The sequence below is a fragment of the Dromiciops gliroides genome, chromosome 4 (assembly GCF_019393635.1).
Source record: "Dromiciops gliroides isolate mDroGli1 chromosome 4, mDroGli1.pri, whole genome shotgun sequence".
NCBI classification, from domain to species: Eukaryota; Metazoa; Chordata; class Mammalia; order Microbiotheria; family Microbiotheriidae; genus Dromiciops; species Dromiciops gliroides.
In genome coordinates, this window is record NC_057864.1 from 399,735,771 (window position 1) to 399,757,543 (window position 21,773).

Here is a 21,773-nt window from a genome sequence, read left to right on the forward strand (position 1 = left end):
TTGTAGAACTGCTGGATTTCATCCCCTCAGAGCTGTGTGGAATGTGTGGAATGTCCCTCCTTATCTACCATAACCTGGAGAAGACCCTGGAACTTCCACAGGAGGGTTTGAGAATTCTCCCCACTGACTGGGCTTCGGAGGACCCTTGACCAAAGTAGGTCCCACGACCTGCTGAGGGAGGCCCAGATGCAGGCGAACTCTCGGGAGCAGCGCGTAGAAACCTTCGTTTGACTCTTGTACCCAGCCCTTCTACAGTCAGCCAGCTAGCTAACCCCCAGGCTAACTGAGGAGGAAAGCGCTGCTACCTAGACCTCTGGGGGGAGCACTAAGCTTTTTGAACCCGAGGAAAGGAAGACAGCCGAGAGTGCGCTAGGGAGGGTGCCCACAGCTCTCACCTGCCCCGGGGCGAGAGGGCGGCGAAGGGAAGAAGAGAGAGGGAGGAGAAGGAGGAGCCAGCAGTGGGCCGGGCTGGGGGGAAGGGAGACAAAGTGAAACTCCCGAAAGTTACTCAAAGCGTGGAAGGGCCGGCCCTGGGAGGAGAATTTGGCGGTTTTCCTCTGCAGCTCCCTGCCTTCTGAGCGCCGGGCCAGCTGGGCTGCTGCCAGCGGCTTCCTCCTAGGGGAGCAAGCGGGGGCAGATCCCGAGACTGGCCAGCTCGGGGGCTCCGATCCCGGCGCTCGGGCCGGCCGGCTGGCAGCACCCGGGGAAGCTGGAGGAGCCCGGGGAGCTGTGGCGCTCCTCTCCTGCCTCCCGGCCGGTGCCTCGCGGCCCCCTCCTAGCCCATGACCAGAGCTCCCCATGGCTCTGAGCAAAGGGCTGCGGCTGCTCCGGAGGCTGGAGCCCCCAGGGGAGAGCAGCATCCTGCTGGAGGCCCGCAGCCGCCACGACTGTCTGCTCTTCGAGGCCGGCACGGTGGCCACGCTCAGTAAGTGCCCTCCTTCCTTCCCGGGGCGCTCGGGCTGCCGGAGCGCAGGGCGGCGCATGGGACCTTCCCCAGTCCCGGCTGGCGCGTGTCCCGAGAGACCCGGGGTTGCGCGCGGTCACCGCCTCTGGGGGAGGGAGGTCACTGCCAGGAGCTGGGGGTGGGGGGCGAGGGGCACAGCAGCGGAGCCCCGAAAGCTCTTCCCCAGCCTGCTGCGGGGCTGCATCCTGAGGCTGGTTACCCCATGTCTGGGGTCCGGGGCAGTGTGGCCCTCCTCCCCTCTTCCCTCCCGCGGCTTTCTCCGAGGTGACTGCGCCCAGTGCCAAGAGCAGCCCAGCCTAGTGCGGGATTGACACTAGAAATAAGTAAGCTTCTTGAAAAGTCCAAGCATGGATGAGGCTTCTTCGAGTGACTTGTGGAGGTGTGGGTTGGAGGGCGTTTGGGGTGGTAGTATGGGGACAAGCGCCGGGCCAGACCCTCACCTAAAGTGACTTCTCCCCGTGCTACCTCCGCCCAGCCTGGGTTTGAGTTTGCCCGCTGGATTAAAGGTAGCCCCTGTGGTTTACGGGGACGGGAAGGCGGGAGTAGGAGGTGGGAGGCACCGCGAGCGCCCCAGAAAGCAGTTTTTAGCCGGACGTGAGCCCTTTGTGTCTTTGGTGCCGGAAACCAAGAAATATTAACTATGGGTGTGAAGGATTTGGCTTCTATGGAGACTGAGCAGCTATGCCAGCTGCGTGTGTGGATCTTTCTTTGCTACACCTGTTTTTGGAACAAATGATTACAGTAGGAAATGTTGTGAGCCGCTTGGGTAATAGGTACATTGGGACAGAGGTGATGGAAACTTAGGGAAGCCCTGTTGCTCCAAGTCAACAAATAGATGGTGAAGAAAACTCAACACACTTAAGTACATAACTGGGCTGTAAGGGCTAGATCCTTACCAGGGCAGTTCGATGCACGCACTTCTTGGGTTCTTGATGGCAGTGAGCTTGACCTTGATCTCTAAATACTGTGATAAGTGTCATTCAGCTAACACCACCAAGGTTGCATTTGTCACTAGCATCTGTGTGAAGGATTCAGGCAGTACTTCCAAGTGTGCTAAATCAGTCGGAATTGTGGAAATTTTTAAAAACTTGTTTTTTCCCCAAGTGTAGATAAGTCAGAGACTGTAAAAGTCTGCCCAACTTGTGCATATATAACTTGCTATATGATGAATGGAGAGAGGTTGACGTTTTTCCTATATTCTTTTGCAATTTATCTGGCATGCTCATTTGACTAGTATGCATTTTGTAGATGGTTATGTAAACAATATTAGTTTATAAACCCTTTCATGTTTGAGCTATTATCCAACTAAACTATAAACTGCGTGAAGGTAACCATTTCTTTAGTTACTCTCTTCCTCCCCCAAAATATCATTCAAGGTGTAGGCGCAATCTTGGTTGTTGCTGTTGTTTTGAGGATTTTTGTATGCACAAGTTTTTGTTTCCTTTGTTCTCTAAATGTAAACTATGCAATTGGTTTTACCCCCAATGGAATACAAGCTCATTGAAGGCAGGGAGAGTTAATCTGTTGATGGTAATGGTTGGTTTGTTTGTTTTTTATCTTCCTGTTGCCTAGGACTGTGCGGTTCACTAGGTAGGTACTTAGTAAATATTTGTTTAATTGAGAAATACTTGTAAAGATCTCAAGTCAGGTTCTCCATATCTCAGTTCTGCTCTGAAACCTCCTTGTTCCTCTATGGAAGCCTAAATTTGGCTATTTGGTAGTATCTAAAAAGAGATACAATAGAAATTTCCATTCCAAGTTTGACTCCTGTGAACATTTTAGATGATCTCTCTCTCTCTCTCTCTCTCTCTTGCGCATTTACCTAAAGGATTACATAAAGTGACTTCTGAAAACATGTACAAATTGTGTTTAAATTTAAAATGTTGACATCCTTTTGGAATAATGGGGGGGGGGGAGTTGCTTTTACCACAAAGTTAAAAGATTCAGAGAGAAACATCAACCACTTAAGATTTCATTACCTCAAACGTGAAAAGCTCAGTGTTGAAGCAATAGTAGGCATATTTTTCATTAGGAAATTAATTTTGTACTAATTGCATGTGAATCATGCATTCTGAAGTGCTTTCATATGGGTACATCGGATACCAGAATATTTCTTATGATAAAGGAATTGTCATAACCATCTAACCAAGTCATGGGTTTTTTTTTCCGTCTTCCACATTTGCCGCTTAAGCTAGCATTGTTTGTTTTTCCCTGGAAATCTTGGGCTAAGTACTTATGGTACATTTTTATCTTTTTTTCTTAAACTAAATTGAGTTAAGCTATTTTAAGAAGCCTCCATAGCATTTAATTGGTAATACTGGCTCCAAAAAAGTCATTTCTTCATACTTCCTTGCTAAGGATAGGAACATTCTTTTCCTAGGGAAGTTGACTCTTTAATCTTTTTTTTTTTAAAGTACAGATTGAGTAGACACAGGAATGTTTCAAATAATGATTTCTTCCCACTAAAAGTATCCATCCATACAGCTTATTGGTTGAGAGTTTTCTTTGACTTCTCCTTTCCAAGCAAAGCTAGAATGGTCCCACTTTTATTATTTAATTTAATTTTCTTAAATGACTAAAACTTTTTTTTCTCTCACATCCCCATGGAGGGGGAAGGGCGAATAAAGGACAAAACTCTTGTAACTTTCTGCATATTTGGGCAAAAGAAAAGTCCCATAGAATGCTCCCATTTTTAAAAAGAAAGTTGAGGTAGAAGATTGTGCTGGAAGAATCTGCTTTGTCCCACTGCCTTCGGGTACTTTCAAGTTTCAGAGCAATGTATTTTTCGGATTCAACTGGCAAAGCTTTGGGGCATCTCCATTTTGTTTTTCTGTGTTCTTTGTCCCATGTGGTTTGTAGCTGGTTAGCTCAGTTTTAGTACAGGACTAATTAAACCACTGGCATTGATTAGATTCTCCTGTGAGCTCATTTCTCTCTTCTATAACCACAGAGTAGATGCCTAATCCTGAGTAGCTATCTTGCACATGCAACCTGTTGGTTATATGGAGACCAGCTGTGAGTTGAATGAATCATCTTAAATCCATCTAATCTCACTGAAGGACTGGTTTCGATTACAGGCCCTCCCAGACAGCAAATTAGTAAGTAGCATCGTCTTTGGCTTTATGGAGGGCCAGGCTGCACAAAGAAAAGACAATATTGTTTAGTGCAGAGAACTGTGGACTTGGAATCAAAAGATTTGAGCGTGAATCTTTGCTCTGTCACTTACCATGTGATGATGACCAATTCATTGAACTTTTTTGTATGTTTCCTTATCTGTTAGTATGGGGGGGAGTTGGACTGAATGATCTTTCTTCCTGCTTTAATATTATACGATTCTATCACCTCCAGGGCATTTTCCAAAGGATTTTCAGCCAGGGCTCAGCCATGATTAGGGACTTTGAATTGACTTGTGGTTTTAAGAAGATGTTCTAATAAGATGGTCAGTCTCTCCTATTACGACTTGAGAAATCTGTAAAGACATTTGCCATGGATCACCTAACTGTGGGTCTGGACTCCATATAGGGCCATGTAACTGCATGGGGCGGGGGTGTCACAAAAAATTTGGCAACTTTACCTATTTATTTACCTACATGCCTGGAAGCCACATAAACTTTTCCCACTGGAGATTCCTTTTCGCCGGACAAATTTTTAAGAAGCCCTGACTAAGCCAACTAGCAGAGCATGATTGTTAGAGGGTAGTTTCCAAATTCCTTCATCTAAAGATTGGGGCCAAAAATAAAGCCTTTTATGTAGAAAGAAATAGTGGAAACTCCAAATACAGAAGTAGCAAATAGAATATGGAGAAAGGCAGCACTGCATTTAAAATCAAAGGACCTGGGTTCGAGGCTCAGCTCTATCACATGTTACCTGTCTCCACTTAGGTAAGTCACAGCTTCTCTGGGCCTCAGTTTCTTCATCTATAAATGAAGGGACTGGACTAGATACATTCCACCTCTAATTCTGGGATCCTATGTTGAACTCAAAAATGTGGTTTCAAATCCTGACTGTGATAATTATTACCTGCATGATCACGGACAATCATTTAACATCTGTAAGCATCCAGTTTCTCAACTGTACAACTGAGATTCATAATAGTAGGATCCACCTCTGAGGGGTAGACAAAAGTCTTAGTGCCATTTCATTAAAATGACACTGACTTTTGGCTGTGTGCGCGGGCGGACACACACACATACACACACACATAAATATTAAAGACGCTTTGTAAACGCTAGGTTACATAAACATCAGGTGTTGAATTCAGTAACTCTTTAAGAAAATTTTTTTCTTAGTGTATTGGGCAATGTAGGTGAGTGAAAAACCACATCTGGTGACTCACTTTCCCCTAAATCTGTGAATAACATGTAGATTCTCTTATTTGTACATGGTAGAGTTTGGGGCAGGGAATACCCACACAGTTTTTTTTATCTCTGCGTGAACTGGAAGGAAAAAGCTATTTAGGGTTAATCTCTTTCTCTGCAGTCCATTTGAATTTGTTAGGTTAGGATAATGTGCATTTCTGGCCTTGGGCAGCAAAACCCAACTGCCCCAGGGAGACTGACTGTGGGACTGATTTGTTTAGGACTGTCACCTTTTCGGATTTTATCAGTGACCGAGCAACTTTCTCCCTGAAACTCATTTCCCCCTCCCCCCCCCCGCCCTTTTCCCCCCAGGAGTTCTCCAACTCTGTCTGTGTGGGAGTGTTTGTGCCTCCCAGATTTGGTATTAAATCTGTCCACAGAGGGAGGGGCCTTGGGCTGTTCAGTTAGGTTAATGAGAGAATGTCCCCAAATTACTTTTGAGCTTCTGGGAAGAAAGGTTCTGTGTAAACATGCAGGGTGCTTTTAAAAAAAAATCCTACTGCTCTGTTTGGACTAAGGCTACCAAGTCAGACTTCGTTTGAATGAACAAAATGGTTATAAAGTTGGAAGGGAAAAGGCTTTGTCTAGATGGCTTTTGCCATCTTCCTGGAGTTTATGACCAAGTGTTCAGCAGGTCAATGCCTTGAAGTTTGACCAGCTTAGAGTTTCCTGGAGTTCCCAGTGTATCATTCCTGTTGTAAAGATTGGAAAATAAGGTGAACAGGGTGGAATAGATCTATTTCAGTTCCCAGGAGAAACTGAATTGTAGCCACAGAGAGAACTGTGTCTTTTCTTTTCTTTTCTTTTCTTTTCTTTTCTTTTCTTTTCTTTTCTTTTCTTTTCTTTTCTTTTCTTTTCTTTTCTTTTCTTTTCTTTTCTTTTCTTTTCTTTTCTTTTCTTTTCTTTTCTTTGTTTGTTTATTCATTCATTCATTCATTCAGAGCAATGAGGGTTAAGTGACTTGCCCAGGGTCACCCAGCTAGTAAGTGTCAAGTGTCTGAGGCCGGATTTGAACTCAGGTCCTCCTGAATCCAGGGCCATTGCTCTATCCACTGCGCCACCTTGCTGCCCCCTGCCTCTCTTCTTTAACCATTCACTTTACAATCTCTGTGTGGCTTACCCTTATCTCAATATGAGTGTCTCTCCACCCCCACCCCCACTCCCCTGGCCCTGAGCCCTGGTTAAGGCAATCAACTCCTGTGGCTCCCTATTTCCCCAGATTGAAATATAAAATCCCATAATGGTTAAAACCCTTTATACTTTGATTCCCTTCCTACCTTTCCAGTCTTCTTACACCTAAATCCCCTCCCTCCCCTCTCCAGTGACACTGGCCTCCTTGCATGTAATTTTTTTTTTTTGGTGGGGCAATGAGGGTTAAGTGACTTGCCTAGGGTCACACAGCTAGTAAGTGTCAAGTGTCTGAGGTTGGATTTGAACTCAGGTCCTCTTGAAGCCAGGGCTGGTGCTTTATCCACTGCACCACCTAGCTGCCCCCAAATTTTTAAATTTTCAAAAAATTGTTTTAACAATTATATGTAAAGATATTTGTTTGAGTTCCAAACTTTTTGTCCCACTCTCTCTTTTCCTCCCCCCTCCCAAAGCCAGCAAACAATCTGATATAGGTTATACATTACAGTCATGTTAAATGTATTTCCATATTAGTCATGTTGTAAGAGGGAAATCGGAACAAAAGGGGGGAAAACACAAGAAAGAATAAGCAATAGCAACAAAAAAGAAACAACAAAAGTGAAAATAATATGCTTCAATATGCATTCAGACTCCATAGTTCTTTTTCTGAATGTGGAGAGCATTTTCTACAATGAGTCTTTTGGCATTGTATTGGATCATTGTATTGCTGAGAAGAACAAAGTCTGTCACAGTTGATCATCATGCAATGTTGTTGATACTGTGTACAATGAATGTTCTCCTGGTTCTGTTCACTTCACTTTGTTCATGTAAGTCTTTTCATGTTTCTCTGAAGTCATCTTGCTCATTGTTTCTTACAGTATTCCATTACATTCATATACCACAACTTGTTCAGCCATTCCCCAACTGATGGGCATCCCCTCAATTTCCAATTCTTTGCCAACACAGAAAAGTAGCTATAAATATTTTTGTACATGTGGGTCCTTTTCCCTTTTTTATGATCTCTTTGGGATATAGACCTAGTAGTGGTGTTGCTGGGTCAAAGGGTTGTACACAGTTTTATAGCCTTTTGGGCAGGGTTCCAAATTGCTCTCCAGAATGGTTAGCTTAGTTATTTGTAATCTGCTCCATCTCCCAATTCTGTACATTCTCACTGGCTTTTCCTGATGCCTCTAAATCTTTCCTTCCCCATTTCCAGCTCCTGGATTCCCAGGCTTCATTCCATCTCAGTTAAAGTGCCACTTTCTACAAGAAGTCTTTCCTAGTCCTCCTTAATATTAGTGTTCCCCTCTGAGATTATCTGGCAGCTAGATGATGCAGTTGGATAGAGTGCCAGGCCTGGAGTCAGGAATACCCATCTTCCTGGGTTCAAATCTGGCCTCAGACACTTATTAGCTGTGTGACCCCAGGCAAGTCACTTAACTCTGTCTCAGTTTCCTCATTTGCAAAATGAGCTGGAGAAGGAAATGCAAACCACTCCAGTATCTTTGCAAAGTAAACCCCAAATAGGATCATGAAGAGTCAGAAGTCACACACACACACACACACACACACACACACACACACACACACACGGTTGTTTGCCTCTTGTCTTTCCAATTACACTGTGAATTACTTCAGAGCAGAGACTGTTTTTCTGCTTTTCTTTGTATCCCTAAACCCTTAGCACAGTGCCCGGCACATAGAAGACACTTGATAAATGCTTGTTGAGTTATATACCCAAACTGGGTTAGTTTTTCCAGGTCTCTTTTGTATGAAACTCACCTGTTAGAGAATGCTGCAAGCCTCAGTAGGCCCTCAATTTTGGCTCAGGGTTGTTCAAAAATAATTTCTTTGGATTAACTCCTTTTAAAATCAGTTTGTTTGGCACTAAGTAAGATTTGGTCTACATTGTTCATATGTGTGAGTCCGAAGTTTGCTCAACAAATTGAAGTGTGGCCCAAAGCAGAAAGAGTGGCGTAAATTTGTGCTAAGCATCTAGACATGTTATCCTTTTTTTTTAAACATTTGGAAAAAATGTGTAATTTTAGTTAGTTTTTATATTCTAGATCCTCGAGGCATAGAGCATCACTCGGATCTTTTGGTCCAATGGCTTTGACGGGAGGTTGCGTCTGAATTTGGTTTGAACCATTTCACTATTTCCATGAGCCCAAGGAACTTTTCCCAGCCTTTTCAAAACTAAGAAAATACTATAGAAGGACATAATCACAGCGGGGTAGACGGAGCATCTCCTGCTTTATAGAGTCTTCCCATAGCCTTCCGGAGAACATTTCTTAGGGGTTCAAGACAAGGCCTGAGGTTCTCAGGGTGGAGATAAGTTGTCCCAGGTTTTCTCTGAGTTTGTGCTCCACCTCCAAAATAACTCCCCAAGGTCCTGAGGTTTTAGCTGTGACTTTTGACTGTCTTGATTTCCCCCTGAGGAGGGCTGCTGCTGCTGGAGTAATTGTATCCTTCCTACTTGGGATAGTGCAGGAAGAGGAATAAGTTACTGTTACTGTACTCCTCAATACGTTGTTAATTCCTCTGAGTCCTGGACCTGGAAACCATGAGCTCCAGGCCTTTAGCATGGTGTCTCTAAGGGTTCCTTGGCAGGGTCCTTAGGAGTGTGGCCACTAAACAAGAGAGGAATTAGCCTTGTTTTCTCAATCTCCATTGGGCCAAGACATGATAAGTCTGTGCTGATGATGGCATCTGCAGCTCATGAAGATGAGCAAGAAAAACAAACCTCCAAAGAGGCATCCATGATTCTCCTTGTTTGGCTGCAGGTGAACTAAGGAAAAAGATCGGAGCAAAGAAGGGTGAGAGTGGAGGCGTGCAAACCAGTGCTTACCATCTCTCCTTCATAAGCTTGATGGACAAGTGTAGAGAAACAAGAGCTGAGGAGAGAGCAGCCCACTCTCCATCTGCGTGTATAGCTGCCTAACTTTGATCAGACCTGCTCTTTGTAGCTTTAGAACAGAGAGGCACCAGGATTCATTTTGATGTTTTAAAAGGCACAGCAATAACAACTCATAGTTGCATAGTCCTTGACAAGTTACTGTACAAAGTCCTCTCTTCTCAGCAGCCCCTCTGAGGTGGGGCCTGCAGTCAGTCACTGAAGGATTCCTTTAAATAATGTAAAGAACTTAACATATGGTTGGTTTTAGATGCAATTTTTCAGAACTGGCTTTTCTGTTTAAAGGGAGACATACCTGTTTGCTCAAAAAAATAAACAAAATAAACAAAACCACTATGCCCATTTGATTTCATAATTTTTTATCTCTCTCCTTGCCTCTATGCTCATTTTATTTTTTAAGCTAGCTTATTTATATATGTGTTTTATTATTTGCAAAGTAGTTTCTATACAACAACTCCATGAGTATAACAAATTTCATTTTACAGATGAGGAAACTGAGGCTCAGTGGGGTTAATTCCCTTGCTAGTAAATGGCAGAACTGGAACTTTGAACCACACCTAATATTTATTGCATCATGTATGTTTACTGAAGACAAGTTATTTGTTTTTGCTAGGAGGTTATTCATAAGTAGTATTAATAAAAGCTCACCTATGATGGGTGAGAACAAGCTCTAATTTATAGCCAAATAAGGAATTTCAGAGAATAGAAATAAAAGATGTCATCTGGGATAGGAAGAAAAGGGTAGGCAGGTAACAAGGATGAGGGATGACTGGTGAATACTCTTGATGTTGGGAGAAACCAAGGGTGGTTTCTGGAACATTGGGTTGGATCTCTGTGATAAACTTATGCTAAGACATGAACAAAAGTCACAGATGATATGGGCAGGCATGAGTGGTTTGAAATCTATATCATTGTACAGAATATCCAGATCAATGGAAAGAATATTAATAAAAATAATTCAAGTGTATATGAATTAGTCTGATATCTTTTCAAAAGGTATAATTTTGCTAACAGTAAACACTTAATAAGTGCTCTGTGGAAATATTCCATTTGATAGCACAAGCAGCTTTGTTTTTCCACTAACGATGGAAATGCATCAACCTTTCAAGATACTTAACCTGGAGAAAATCTGATATCAGGTTGTCCAAAGAATTGATTTTGAATTTATGAGCCACTGGTGGCCATCCCCACCCCCCCCCAATTATTCTCCTTTTGAAAATTTCCTGGATTACCTTTCATTTATCTAGTGTTTTAAGGATTTCACAATGCTTCTTTAACAATTTTGTGGGGCTAGGTAGTTCAGGTGTTGTTATTATTTTACAGATGCTTCTCATCTTTAAAATGGAAAAAAGGCAATGTGTATAGTGGTTAGAGAGCCAACTTCAAAATCGGGTTCAAACCCTCTTTTACTATCCATGTGAACCCATGCAAGTCATTCAAATTCTCAATGTCCCTAGGCACAAGACTATAAGTTGCAGAATTGTGTAGAATCTTCATTGGTGAAAGATTCCTCTCCCCAGGAGTTCTCTAGGCCATTGAAATGCTAGGTCCAGATGGAAAGGGAAAAAAAAATCTGTTAAGTGAGTAAACTGAGGCCCAGCAAAGAAATTGATTTGCTCGTGGCCAAAGATAGAAAGTGTCAGAGCCAGGATAAAGGTAACATATATGAACAGACAGAATGCCTTTTTTCTTGTTTAGTTGTGAGAAGAAGCAGACATGAATATCTACCAGATCAAAGTTTTCTGAAGTCTGCCCACTCTTCTCTGGATAGGCTCCCCAGTAATCTTTCTGCTGAGTGCAATGTCTGATGCCATACTCTGTGCTAGTAGTGGATGCATAGACCCCTATTGATGATGATATAAGGAGAAGATAGAATGTGTATACCTTTGGGGTTGGTCTAAAAAAGACCTTATTGTGATTTAACAGAAGGAAGACCTGGATGAACTAAATTAAGTTTAACTTGTATTAATGTTTTTTGATATGGCATGGGTAATTGTCCCCCTATATGGAAGAGAAAAAACTAGGCTTTGCTTCTTACCAATAGAGTTCTGATTTGGTGTCTTGCTAAGTGATGACAATTACAAAGGGAAATGTTGGCTGTCAGAATCTCTCTGCGGGGTAATTTACAGCAGATAGGTACATCTCCTCTAGGTGTCTCATTCTGGTTAAAAGATACTTTTGGTCCTTTGTTCCTGCAGTAGCTATGTAGGTTTTAGAGCTGTCCTGTGGCTAACTGACCTCAGCTGCTGGGGGATCTGCAGCCTTTATTGCTGCTCTGGGGGGGATAAGATAGGAAGGAGATCTAGGAGAGGCTCTATCCTTATGGTGGTTGGCTCAAAGAGAGTGCTTTCCTTTTAATTTTTAAATTTTTAAAATATTTAACAGTATTTTATTTTTTCCAATTACATGTAAAGGCAATTTTCAACTTTTATTTTAATTTTTTGCAGGGCAATGAGGGTTAAGTGACTTGCCCAGGGTTACACAACTAGTAAATGCCAAGTGTCTGAGGTCGGATTTGAACTCAGGTCCTCCTGAATCCAGGGCTGGTGTTTTATTCACTGTGCCACCGAGCTACCCCCAACATTCATTTTAAAAAAGATTTTTAGTTCCAAAATTTTCTCCCTTCCTCCCTCCCCTCTCCTCTGTGCTCAAGATGGTAAGTAATCTGATATAGGTTATATATGTACAATCATGTAAAAATATTTCTACATTAGTCTTGTGAAATAAGAAACAGAACAAAAGGAAAAAGATATGAAAAAACAACAGCAAAAAAAAGTGAAAAAAGTATTCCTTGCTCTGCATTCAGACTCCATCAGTTCTTTATCTGCGTGTGGAGAGCATCTTCCATCATGAGTCTTTTGGAATTGCCTTGGATCATTTTATATAGCTTTGCATTCTGTTGCTGCACATCCCAGGCTCTTAGAGTGTGTGGGATAGTATGCTCACCCTTTTTGATCTATTACAATCCCATCTTTTGCATGAAACATTTCCCCATCCTCCTTAATATTACTGCCTTCTCTCAGAATTGTGTGCAATTTATCCTGCATATTTCTCATTTGTACATAGTTGTCTATATGTTGTCTCCTCCATTAGACTGTTAGCTCCCTCAGGGGAGGGGCTTCATTTATATTTCCAGGATTTAGCACACTGTTTGGCATACAGTAGGCACTTAATAAACACTTGATCACCCTTTCCTCTGAACTCCTATAACAACTGAACTGTAGTAGCACACAATTACTAGTTAATTATACGCTATTTCAGCCAATGCTTCAGGTGCATCAGTCTTCTTTCCTCAACTAGCACTGATATATAATGTTCTTCACACTGTAGGCACTTAAAAAATGGTTACTAATTGAGTAGTGGAGGAATTGTAAGGCCCCTGAAAGAGTTTAGGTTATTTTTTTCCTATCCATCTGAAGTACCAGGCACAGTGTTAGGTGCATAGTAGATGTTCCAAAAATGCTTTTAAAATGTTTTATTTATTTTATTTTTAATTTATGGAATACAATTTTCATCAGATAGTACAATTTTAAAAAAAAGATGATTGCACATGAAACTGCAAATCTATTACATACAACTTGCCAGTCCTTTTTAACTATATAATAAAATTATCATGTAGATTTTCCCCTTTTTTTAACTCTCCCCCACCATGGCTGCAATTAGACACAAATATGTATATGTATGTAAAATCATTCTGTACATACTTCTATTTATCAGTTCTTTCTCTGGATGCAGATAGCATCTTCCTTCATAGGTCCTTTGTAGTTAATCTAGGTATTTATAATAGTCAAAATGACTTCATTGCTCAAAGTTGTTCTTAAAACAATATTGCTGTTACTGTTACAATGTTCTCTAGGTTCTGCTCATTTCACTCTTCATTATTTCATATCCATGTTTTTCTAAGATCACTGAGCTTGGGGGGGCAGCAAACAAACAAACAAAAAAGATCACTGAGCTCTTTGTTTCATTTTTTAAATAGTGTTTTCTCTTTTTCCAACTGTATGTAAAGACAATTTTTAGCATTCATTTTTGACAACATTTTGAGTTCCAAATTGTCTGCCCCCCCCCACCTACCCCTCTCTCTCCCTCTCCCTCTCCCCAGATGCTTTTGAATCACCCTTGAGATTAGTGCAAGAACTCTCTGAGGACATTCAGAGTAGGAAGGAGCTCCACCAGCTGATTTCATTTCATTTACTTTTCATATAAAGGATTTGATTTTTAGTGAATTGGGTTCTCTTAAGGGTTTTTTTTCCCCACAACTGAAGAATACCCAAGCCTAGAGCAATGCTGGGTGTTTACTCAATAAATAATAAAAGATCAATATATTAATGATAATCCTTCCATAACATATTATTAGAAATGAATATTGTGCATTCTGCCTTTTCCTAACTTCCTTTTTCCTTTTATCTGTTTTGAATGTCTATTTAGCCAGAGACTAGGACTGCTTGATTTGAGGGTTTGAAATTGCTTGATTCTTGGTGCCACCTCTATAATCCAGTTGTCCATCCCTGGATTTCTTTCCCTTTTCACTAGAGGCCTGATGATACCATACCCTCCTGACATTGACATTTTTCCTTCCCCTGATCACTTGTGGCCTGGACTTTGGAAGCAGCAAAAAGTTGAGGGTAGTGTGGAAATTTATTTTGATTTGGGGACCCTACCTTTAGGCTGAGATTAGAAAGCCTTAGGCCCTCAGGGTCTCTCTCCCCCTCCTCCTCAGCTTCAGCTGAGTGAAAAAGCCCGTGGGCTATACAAGACCCCAGGTCAGACAGCTGGGGGGAAAAAAAGCCCCCAGCTCCCTCGGACCTGAGCAGAGCTATCTGAAAGATAGCCTGTGCTGAGGCATGAGGCTCGAGAGCACACCGGCCCCCCCCCCCCCCAGCTCTGGCTGGCGGATTAGCTTGGTCTGTGGGGGCGAAGGAAGCCCCGAGATTTGAGTGGAGAGAAGAAAAGGTATATATAGACCTGGGAGTGAGACAGGAGGGGGTGGGAGACGGACTAGATAGAAAAGGAGCAAGGACGGACTAGAAAGAAAGGGGGCTGACTAGAAGAGGACAGACTAGAGGAGACTCGAGGACAGACTAGGAGAGAGGCTGACTAGAGGGGAGCCTGGACAAGGACGGGTCTGACAAGGTTACAGGCCTTAATACAAACCAGGGAAAGTGTAACGTGCCCTGAGGCCGGAGGCGGCTAAGGCCCTTATTGTATTCAAGAAGTTCGAAGCGCAGCAGGTGCGGAAGAGACCGCAGGAAAGCAGTCAGGTTGTACACTTTATTTCCCTGTATTCCTAATTTGAAATAGTATCTCATAAATAAACTCTGCTTGGATTATTTAGTTAAGAGCCTTTAGTCTATCAGTTTGGGAGCAGTGTGGTGGAATTTTATAAACGGCCCATATTAAATTAATGAAGTCAGATAGCCAAATAGTCAAAAGTCCCCAGATTAGTCCTCCAGTCAGATTAGCCCCCCAAATTAAGTTAGTCATTCAAAAATATTCTAACAGTAGGTTGTGGAAGCTGCTTTTCAGGTCCTGAGATTGCCTTTCTCTTGCCAGATACTATTAGTGCAGAGCTTTGTTAAGAATGGGATGCAGTAGGAGCTGACTGCTACCATTGGTCCAGAAACTAGACCATCTCCCTGCCCTTTCCCTGTGATGTGCTTAATTTATATAGAGAATAACTGACTAAAAGTTTTGTGAGCTGGTAACTTTTTTGTTTTTGTTTTTGGTGAAGCAATTGGGGTTAAGTGACTTGCCCAGGGTCACACAGCTAGCAAGTGTTAAGTGTCTGAGGCTGGATTTGAACTGAGGTCCTCCTGACTCCAGGGCCAGTGCTGTATCCACTGTGCCACCTAGCTGCCCCTGTAACTTATTTTTTTTTTAATTTTAATTTTTTTTAACTTTTAAAAACTTATTTTAATATCATGCAGGATTGAATGTATAATTAGCATATCCGTGAGATTTGTTGGAAGCATATATGTGTGTGTGATCAGTTTTATAAATTTATAAAAATACAGAGAGAGAGAGAGAGAGAGGTCTTTTCCTCATTTCACCACTTTAATACTAATTGCTTAGTAAATGCAATAGCAGTTTAAGCCAAAAATTAGAAACAGGGAAGAAGGTATTTATTAAAATGTCTTGAGCCATGCCAATTCAAGAGATGCCTTAGCATCTTTTAAAGCTGCTCCAAGTACCTGTTAATACCCTTTTAAGTTCTTGGACTCAAATTTCCTTTCATTGCACTGGGGTTTCCTCCCCCTCAACTTTAAAAAAAAATTCATTTGGGTTGCCACTGGTTCAGTTGCTATTCATGTGGTCTAGTTGCTTCCCTTTCCTGTGGTTTAGCTGGGGTTAGACTGGGAAGGCTGCCATAATATATAATTCCTAACAAGGTCAATTAAATATTTAATACTGGAAAAATGTGTATTTCCTTAAAGAGAAGAGACACCTCTCAGTATCTTCTACAATATCTCTATTGAGGGGGAAATTTACGTCAAGTGGAACAGCTAGGCTCCCTTCTATGGGACAAAAGATCAGAATCATATCAGATAAGCACCAGTCAGTGCTCCTGGGTCTGGGCAGAGGATTTTATATGAGCCAGCTCGGCTTTCAGTCCCATTTACTGGATTGGGATCTATTGAAGCAATAAGAATTATCTTAAACCTTTTTGTTTAAAGGGTAAATAAAGTTAAGGACTCCTGAAAAGTACAGATTGAAAGTGACTGCCTCCTCCCCTGGCGTGCCTGCCTGTGGCATCCAGCCCTACACTGGTGTACCTGTAGTGACTCGGGGGTTTCTTTCAGCTAGAGGAGAGAGAGTATCCAAAAGGTCAGTTGCACCTGTTTGATAGCATTTGCCTCAGTAACACGGGAACATTTTCAGCAGAGCTCTGTGGAGGGTAACTGTTGTGTGCCTCCAAAATAGGCAAATATGCAAACAACCTGGAGTCTCCTGTTTCAAAGTGACACCTACTTGTCCTCCTATTTGTTCAGAGCGACTATTTATTATGATTGAAGAATGTTTATTTCCCTGTGGTGTGCTACTTTTATAGTTTATATAGAGAATACCTGACCAAAAGTTTTGTGAGCTGGTAACTTGTTTTAATCTAATGCAGGGTGAAATGTATATGTGGCTTATCCTTGAGATTTATTGGAAGCACACACACACATATAGATAGAGACAGATATAGATATATATAGATATATATACAGAGAGAGAGAGAGAGAGAAAGAAAGAGAGCTCGATCAATCGATCGATCCTTATCCCACACAGCAATGATTAGATCTCTTTGGCAAGATTCATGATTTTCTATAGAGAAAAGGGGTTTGCTTAGTTTCAGTGGGTCAATTCAATTCAACAGACATTTTCTCTTTTTTAAAAAAAGATATTTAGGAGCATGGAATAGTTTATCTGTCAGATTTATAGACGGGAAGAATTTAGAACCAAAGAAGATATAGATAGCATTACAAAATATAAAATTAAAAAGCTTTTGCACAAAGCCAATGCAAACAGGATTATAAGGAAGCAGAAAACTTGGAAAGAATTTTTGTAACAGGTATCTTTGCTAAAGGCCTCATTTCTGAAAAATATAGAGAACAAAGTCAAATTTATAAGAATACAAGTAAAAAAGGAAACCCCAAAAGGAATACAACTCATTCCTCAATTGAGAAATGGTTAAAGGATATGAACAGATAGTTTTCAGACAAAGAAATCAAAGTTATCTATAGTCATATGAAAAAATGCTGTAAATCACTATAGGTCAGAGAAATGCAAATTAAAACAACTCTGAGATATCACCTCACACCTATCAAAGGGGCTAATATGATAAAAAAGGAAAATGTTGGATGTTAGAGGAAATGTGGGAAAACTGAGACACTAGTCTGCTGTTGGTGGAGATGTGAACTGATCCAACCATTCTGGAGAGCAATTTGGAACTATGCCGAAAGGACTATAAAACTGCATTTCCTTTGACCCTGCAATATCACTGTTAGGTTCATATCCCAAAGACATCCCAAAAAGGAGAAAAAGTCCTATTTGTACAAAAATATTTATAGCAGTTCTTTTTGGGGTGGCCAAGAATTAGAAATCAAAGGAATGCCCATCAATTGGGGAATTGCTAAACAAACTGTGATGGTAATGGAATATTATTGTGCTATAAGAAATGACAAGGGGCAGCTAGGTGGTGCAGTGGATAGAGTACCAGCCCTGGAGTCAGGAGGACCTGAGTTCAAATTTGACCTCAGACACTTAACACTTACTAGCTGTGTGACCCTGGGCAAGTCACTTAACCCCAATTGCCTCACTTTAAAAGAAAGAAAGAAATTACAAGCAGGATGATTTCAGAAAAACCTGGAAAGACTTCCATGAATAGATGTATAGTGAAGTGAACAGAACCAGGAGAATACTGTACACAGTAACAGCAATATTGTTCAATGAAGAAGTGTGAATGATTTAGCTATTTTCAGCAATGCAATGATCCAAGACAATCTCAGAAGACTAATGATGAAGTATACTATCTGCCTCCAAAGAAAACTGATACTGATTGAATACAGACTGAAGCATGTTGTTTTTCACTTTTTCTTTCATTTTTCTTCTATTTGAGTCTTCTTATACAAAATGACAAGTATGGAAATGTTTTACATAATTATACACGTATAACCTATATGTCTGATTGTTCACCCCTTCAGGGAGGGGAGGGGAGGAAAAAGGGAGGGATAGAATTTGAAACTTGGTACTTTAAATAAAAATGTTAATTAAATAAATAAAGTGCATATAGCACTTTAATTTATTTATTTGGGGTTTTTTTGCGGGGCAGTGAGGGTCAAGTGACTTAACCCAGGGTCACACAGCTAGTAACTGTCAAGTGTCTGATTGAACTCAGGTCCTCCTGAATCCAGGGCCAGTGCTTTATCCACTGCACTACCTAGCTGCCCCCTAGCATTTTAATTTTTACAAAGAAACAAAAGGTATTTAGTATCATGATGGCATTATTGCATTTAATGATCAAAAAGATTGATACCAAAAAAAATCTATATTAAAACTGTTGGAATGCTTTACATTTTCCACAGAACAGAAACTAAAATAACCTGTTATACAATTAGTCACAAATACAGTTCTGATGATTTCCCCCCTCATATATAAAACGTCTTGTTGAAACCATGTTGTTATAGTAGCAACTAGGCTCTCCTGCCGTTGTATTTGGCTAAATTCACAAATCTGTTGTAACCTGTAGCTTCCTTTTCTACTAAGCTTTCTTTCCTAACAGTAATTAAAATCTTTTGCCACTGCTAGAACTACTGCCAATACTGGAACCACCATAGCCACTTCAGTTACATGGTTTGGCAAAATTTTGGTCCCCATAAGGACCAGAGCTCTTGCTTCTAAAGTTCTCTCTGATCATGGGACCGAAGTTTGAAAATCAATTGTAGTTGCTAAGGGCATAGTAGCTTTCACCATTTTCCAGGGTGCTTCCATCATTACCCAATCCACTGTAGGCATCTCTACTTCTTCCATATCCTCCACCGTCACACCTGCCGTTAAAACCAGTGTGATCACACCATGACCTAAGAAGTTATTTCTTCCAAAGCTTTCTCCAGGGTCACTGCCAAGTTCCCAGTACCATTTGTCTCTTCGATTAGATGAACGCTGGCTATTTCTTGCTTAGGCAAGACCTTCCTCACTTCACAGTTGTGACCATTCACAGTGTGGTATTTAATGATAATCTTACAGGGTCATGGTCATCAAAAGACATAAATACAGAGCTCTTCTTGCTCCTGTCTCCATGATTTTAATCACTTTAACCTTTACACACTGTTCAAAGTGGTCTCTGAAGTGATATTCCTCACTGTCTTCTTCATACCACCCACAAAGATCTTTTTCTCAGTTAAATGGACACTTGTTCTCTGAGAAGCCTCTTCAGAATCAGCTCCATTTCAACAACCCTGTCATCAACTCTGTGAGTTCTTGTATTCATGGGTACATCTGCTTCTTCTGATGTGGCACAGGTAACAAAACCCAACCCTGAGCAATGCTTGGTATTTGGATCCCTCATTACCACAAAGCCATTGCTCAAAATCATTCCTTAGACACCATCTGTGAACTTGGAATTCAAGCCTCCTTGGACTTGGTGGCACATAACACTTCAACAGTCCTTTTTGCATGAAGGATAGAGAGGCAGACATTTCTTCTCTGAAGTGCTGAGGGAAGAAAAATAAGACAGGTTAGGGCATGGATACAAGGAATTAAGTGATTGGAGAATGGCTTGGAGAAGGGAAGACATATTGCCATAAAACTTTTTGTTTTCATTCTCTAATTATCACAAGTACGCTTTAGAAAATCAGAAATTTCTTTTTTTTTTTTAATTGAGGCAATCAGGGTTAAGTGACTTGCCTAGGGTCACACAGCTAGTAAGTGTTAAGTGTCTGAGGCCGGATTTGAACTCAGGTACTCCTGACTCTAGAGCCGGTGCTCCATCCACTGTGCCACCTAGCTGCTCCAAATCAGAGATTTCTTGATGTATCTTTGTGTCTTTCCCCAATCTTCAAAATCTTTTGCCTTAAAAGCGACTAGGAGAGGAAATGAAGCCAATTCTCATTTTTATTTAGAAACAAAATACTTCCATAAAAAGGCTTAGTTTGAAGAGACAAAATTAGAAGAAAACAATAAGAGGCTGCTCTATAGTAGTGGATAGAGCATTATTAGAACCACTTAATAACTCTGCCAGTTATTAACTCCTGTGACTTTGGCCCAGTGAGTTCTGGTTTGTTTGTAAAATGGGTATAGATTACTGGCATACCTACCTAACAGTTATTGTGGAGATCAAATGAGATGATATAAGGTCTTTAACGTGCTTTGTAAAGTATAAGAGACGATATAAACATCAGCTATAACCACCCTTTCTTCACCTCTTTTTTTACAGATGTGTTGAGGGTACCACTAATCTTTTCAGTCACCTAAATCTGCAACCTTGGAGTCATCTTCGATTCCTCAGTTGCTCTCTCCACATATCAAATGAATTCTATTTTCACCACACCTCTCACATTTGTCCCCTTCTCTGCTTCACACGGTCACTGTCTAGTCATCACTTCTTGCCTCTGAACTATTGCAGTAGCCTCCTAACTGGTCTCCCTTCCTTGAGATTCTCTCTTATTCAGTCTATCCTCCAAACAGCTGCCAAACAGAGTCCAGTGGTTCCCTATTACTTATCACATCAAATACAAATTTTTCCGCTTGGTATTTCAATCCTATCACAACCTAGCTTCATTCTGCATGTCCAAGTTGACTATATATTCAAGGTCAAACTGGCCTTGGCCATTATTCACACAAGATATGCCATCTCCAATCTCTTTGCCTTAGCACAGGCTATCTCCCCATGTCTGGAATGAACTTCTTCATCTCCACTTCTTAAAATCCCTCGATTTCTTCAAAGCCTATATGAGCAGCCTTTTCTGATACATTCCTCCTCCTGCCAGTGATTTCAATTTCGGGGGGGGGGGGTATTTTCCTGTAATTGTTTTCTTTTATTATTTATTTTTATATATTATATATTTTGCACATATACCAGGTTTATTATTTATTTTTTTACACATTTAAATAGGTACATATTCTCTCCCATGGTGGTAAGAATAAACTATTTTGCTTTTCTTTATATCACCAGCTCCTCACACACTTAATAGGTGCTTAATTGATGCTTATTGGTTAAAACTAAGAGTGAACTCAGGACATGGCCTTTAAAATCATCGTTATTTGGTGATCTTGGGCTTGATGTTCACATTTTCTTTTTGGCAGTCTTAATTTCCACTGAGTTCTGGTCATACAGGCATTTAGTTGAACTATCAAAAGAGAATTTCAGTTTGGGCTCTTTTCCCTCTTGGTTTCCATGAGTGTCTGTTAGTAGGCATGGCAATGTCATTATCTGTTGTGCTAAAGGTTGATGAGTCAAGACTCTTTGGCCTGACAGATGGTTTTGGTTGGGGTAAACATCTTATTTTTTCCTACACAGGAAACCTATGTGGTCTACAAAAAAACACCCTTCTATGCTCCAGTGGAAGCATGTGCAAGCTCTGTCCACTTCACATACCCTTCCTATCTTGAAATTCTACTTAACCCTTACTAATTTCTAGCTATTGTCTATTTCAAAGGCCCATCTGAAATTTGGCACTCTTTGAGGAGGGAAGTGGCCAGGTGGAATGGACCCAAGCTTTTGAAGCCAGTTTACCAGAGTAAGCATTCCCATCCCCGTCTTCTTTCTTCTCCTGACCTCTCAATAAAGAGGAGCTATGACAACCAATTTTTCAATCAAAGTTTGAAGACTGAAAACCAATTTCAATCTTTGAACTTTTATTGAAAAATAACCTGCCCAACACCTTCACACAGGCAATCAGGCTCCCGGAAGCTCCAATGTTTTCCTATT

General features: G+C 41.1%; 1 protein-coding gene and 1 pseudogene across 4 annotated transcripts in view; one reads left to right on the forward strand and one right to left on the reverse strand.

The window, feature by feature from the left end:
* Positions 1-503: 503 nt before the first annotated feature.
* Positions 504-21,773, forward strand: part of SYNJ2 (synaptojanin 2) — a 150,781-nt gene continuing 129,511 nt past the window's right edge. For all 4 annotated transcript variants that reach the window (XM_044000382.1, XM_044000383.1, XM_044000385.1 and 1 more), the window contains exon 1: positions 504-925. In XM_044000382.1, coding sequence (XP_043856317.1) covers positions 799-925 — 127 coding nt within the window. In that variant the 5' untranslated portion in view covers positions 504-798. The remainder of the gene's footprint in view (positions 926-21,773) is intronic.
* On the reverse strand, positions 18,780-19,439 carry LOC122753506 (annotated as a pseudogene).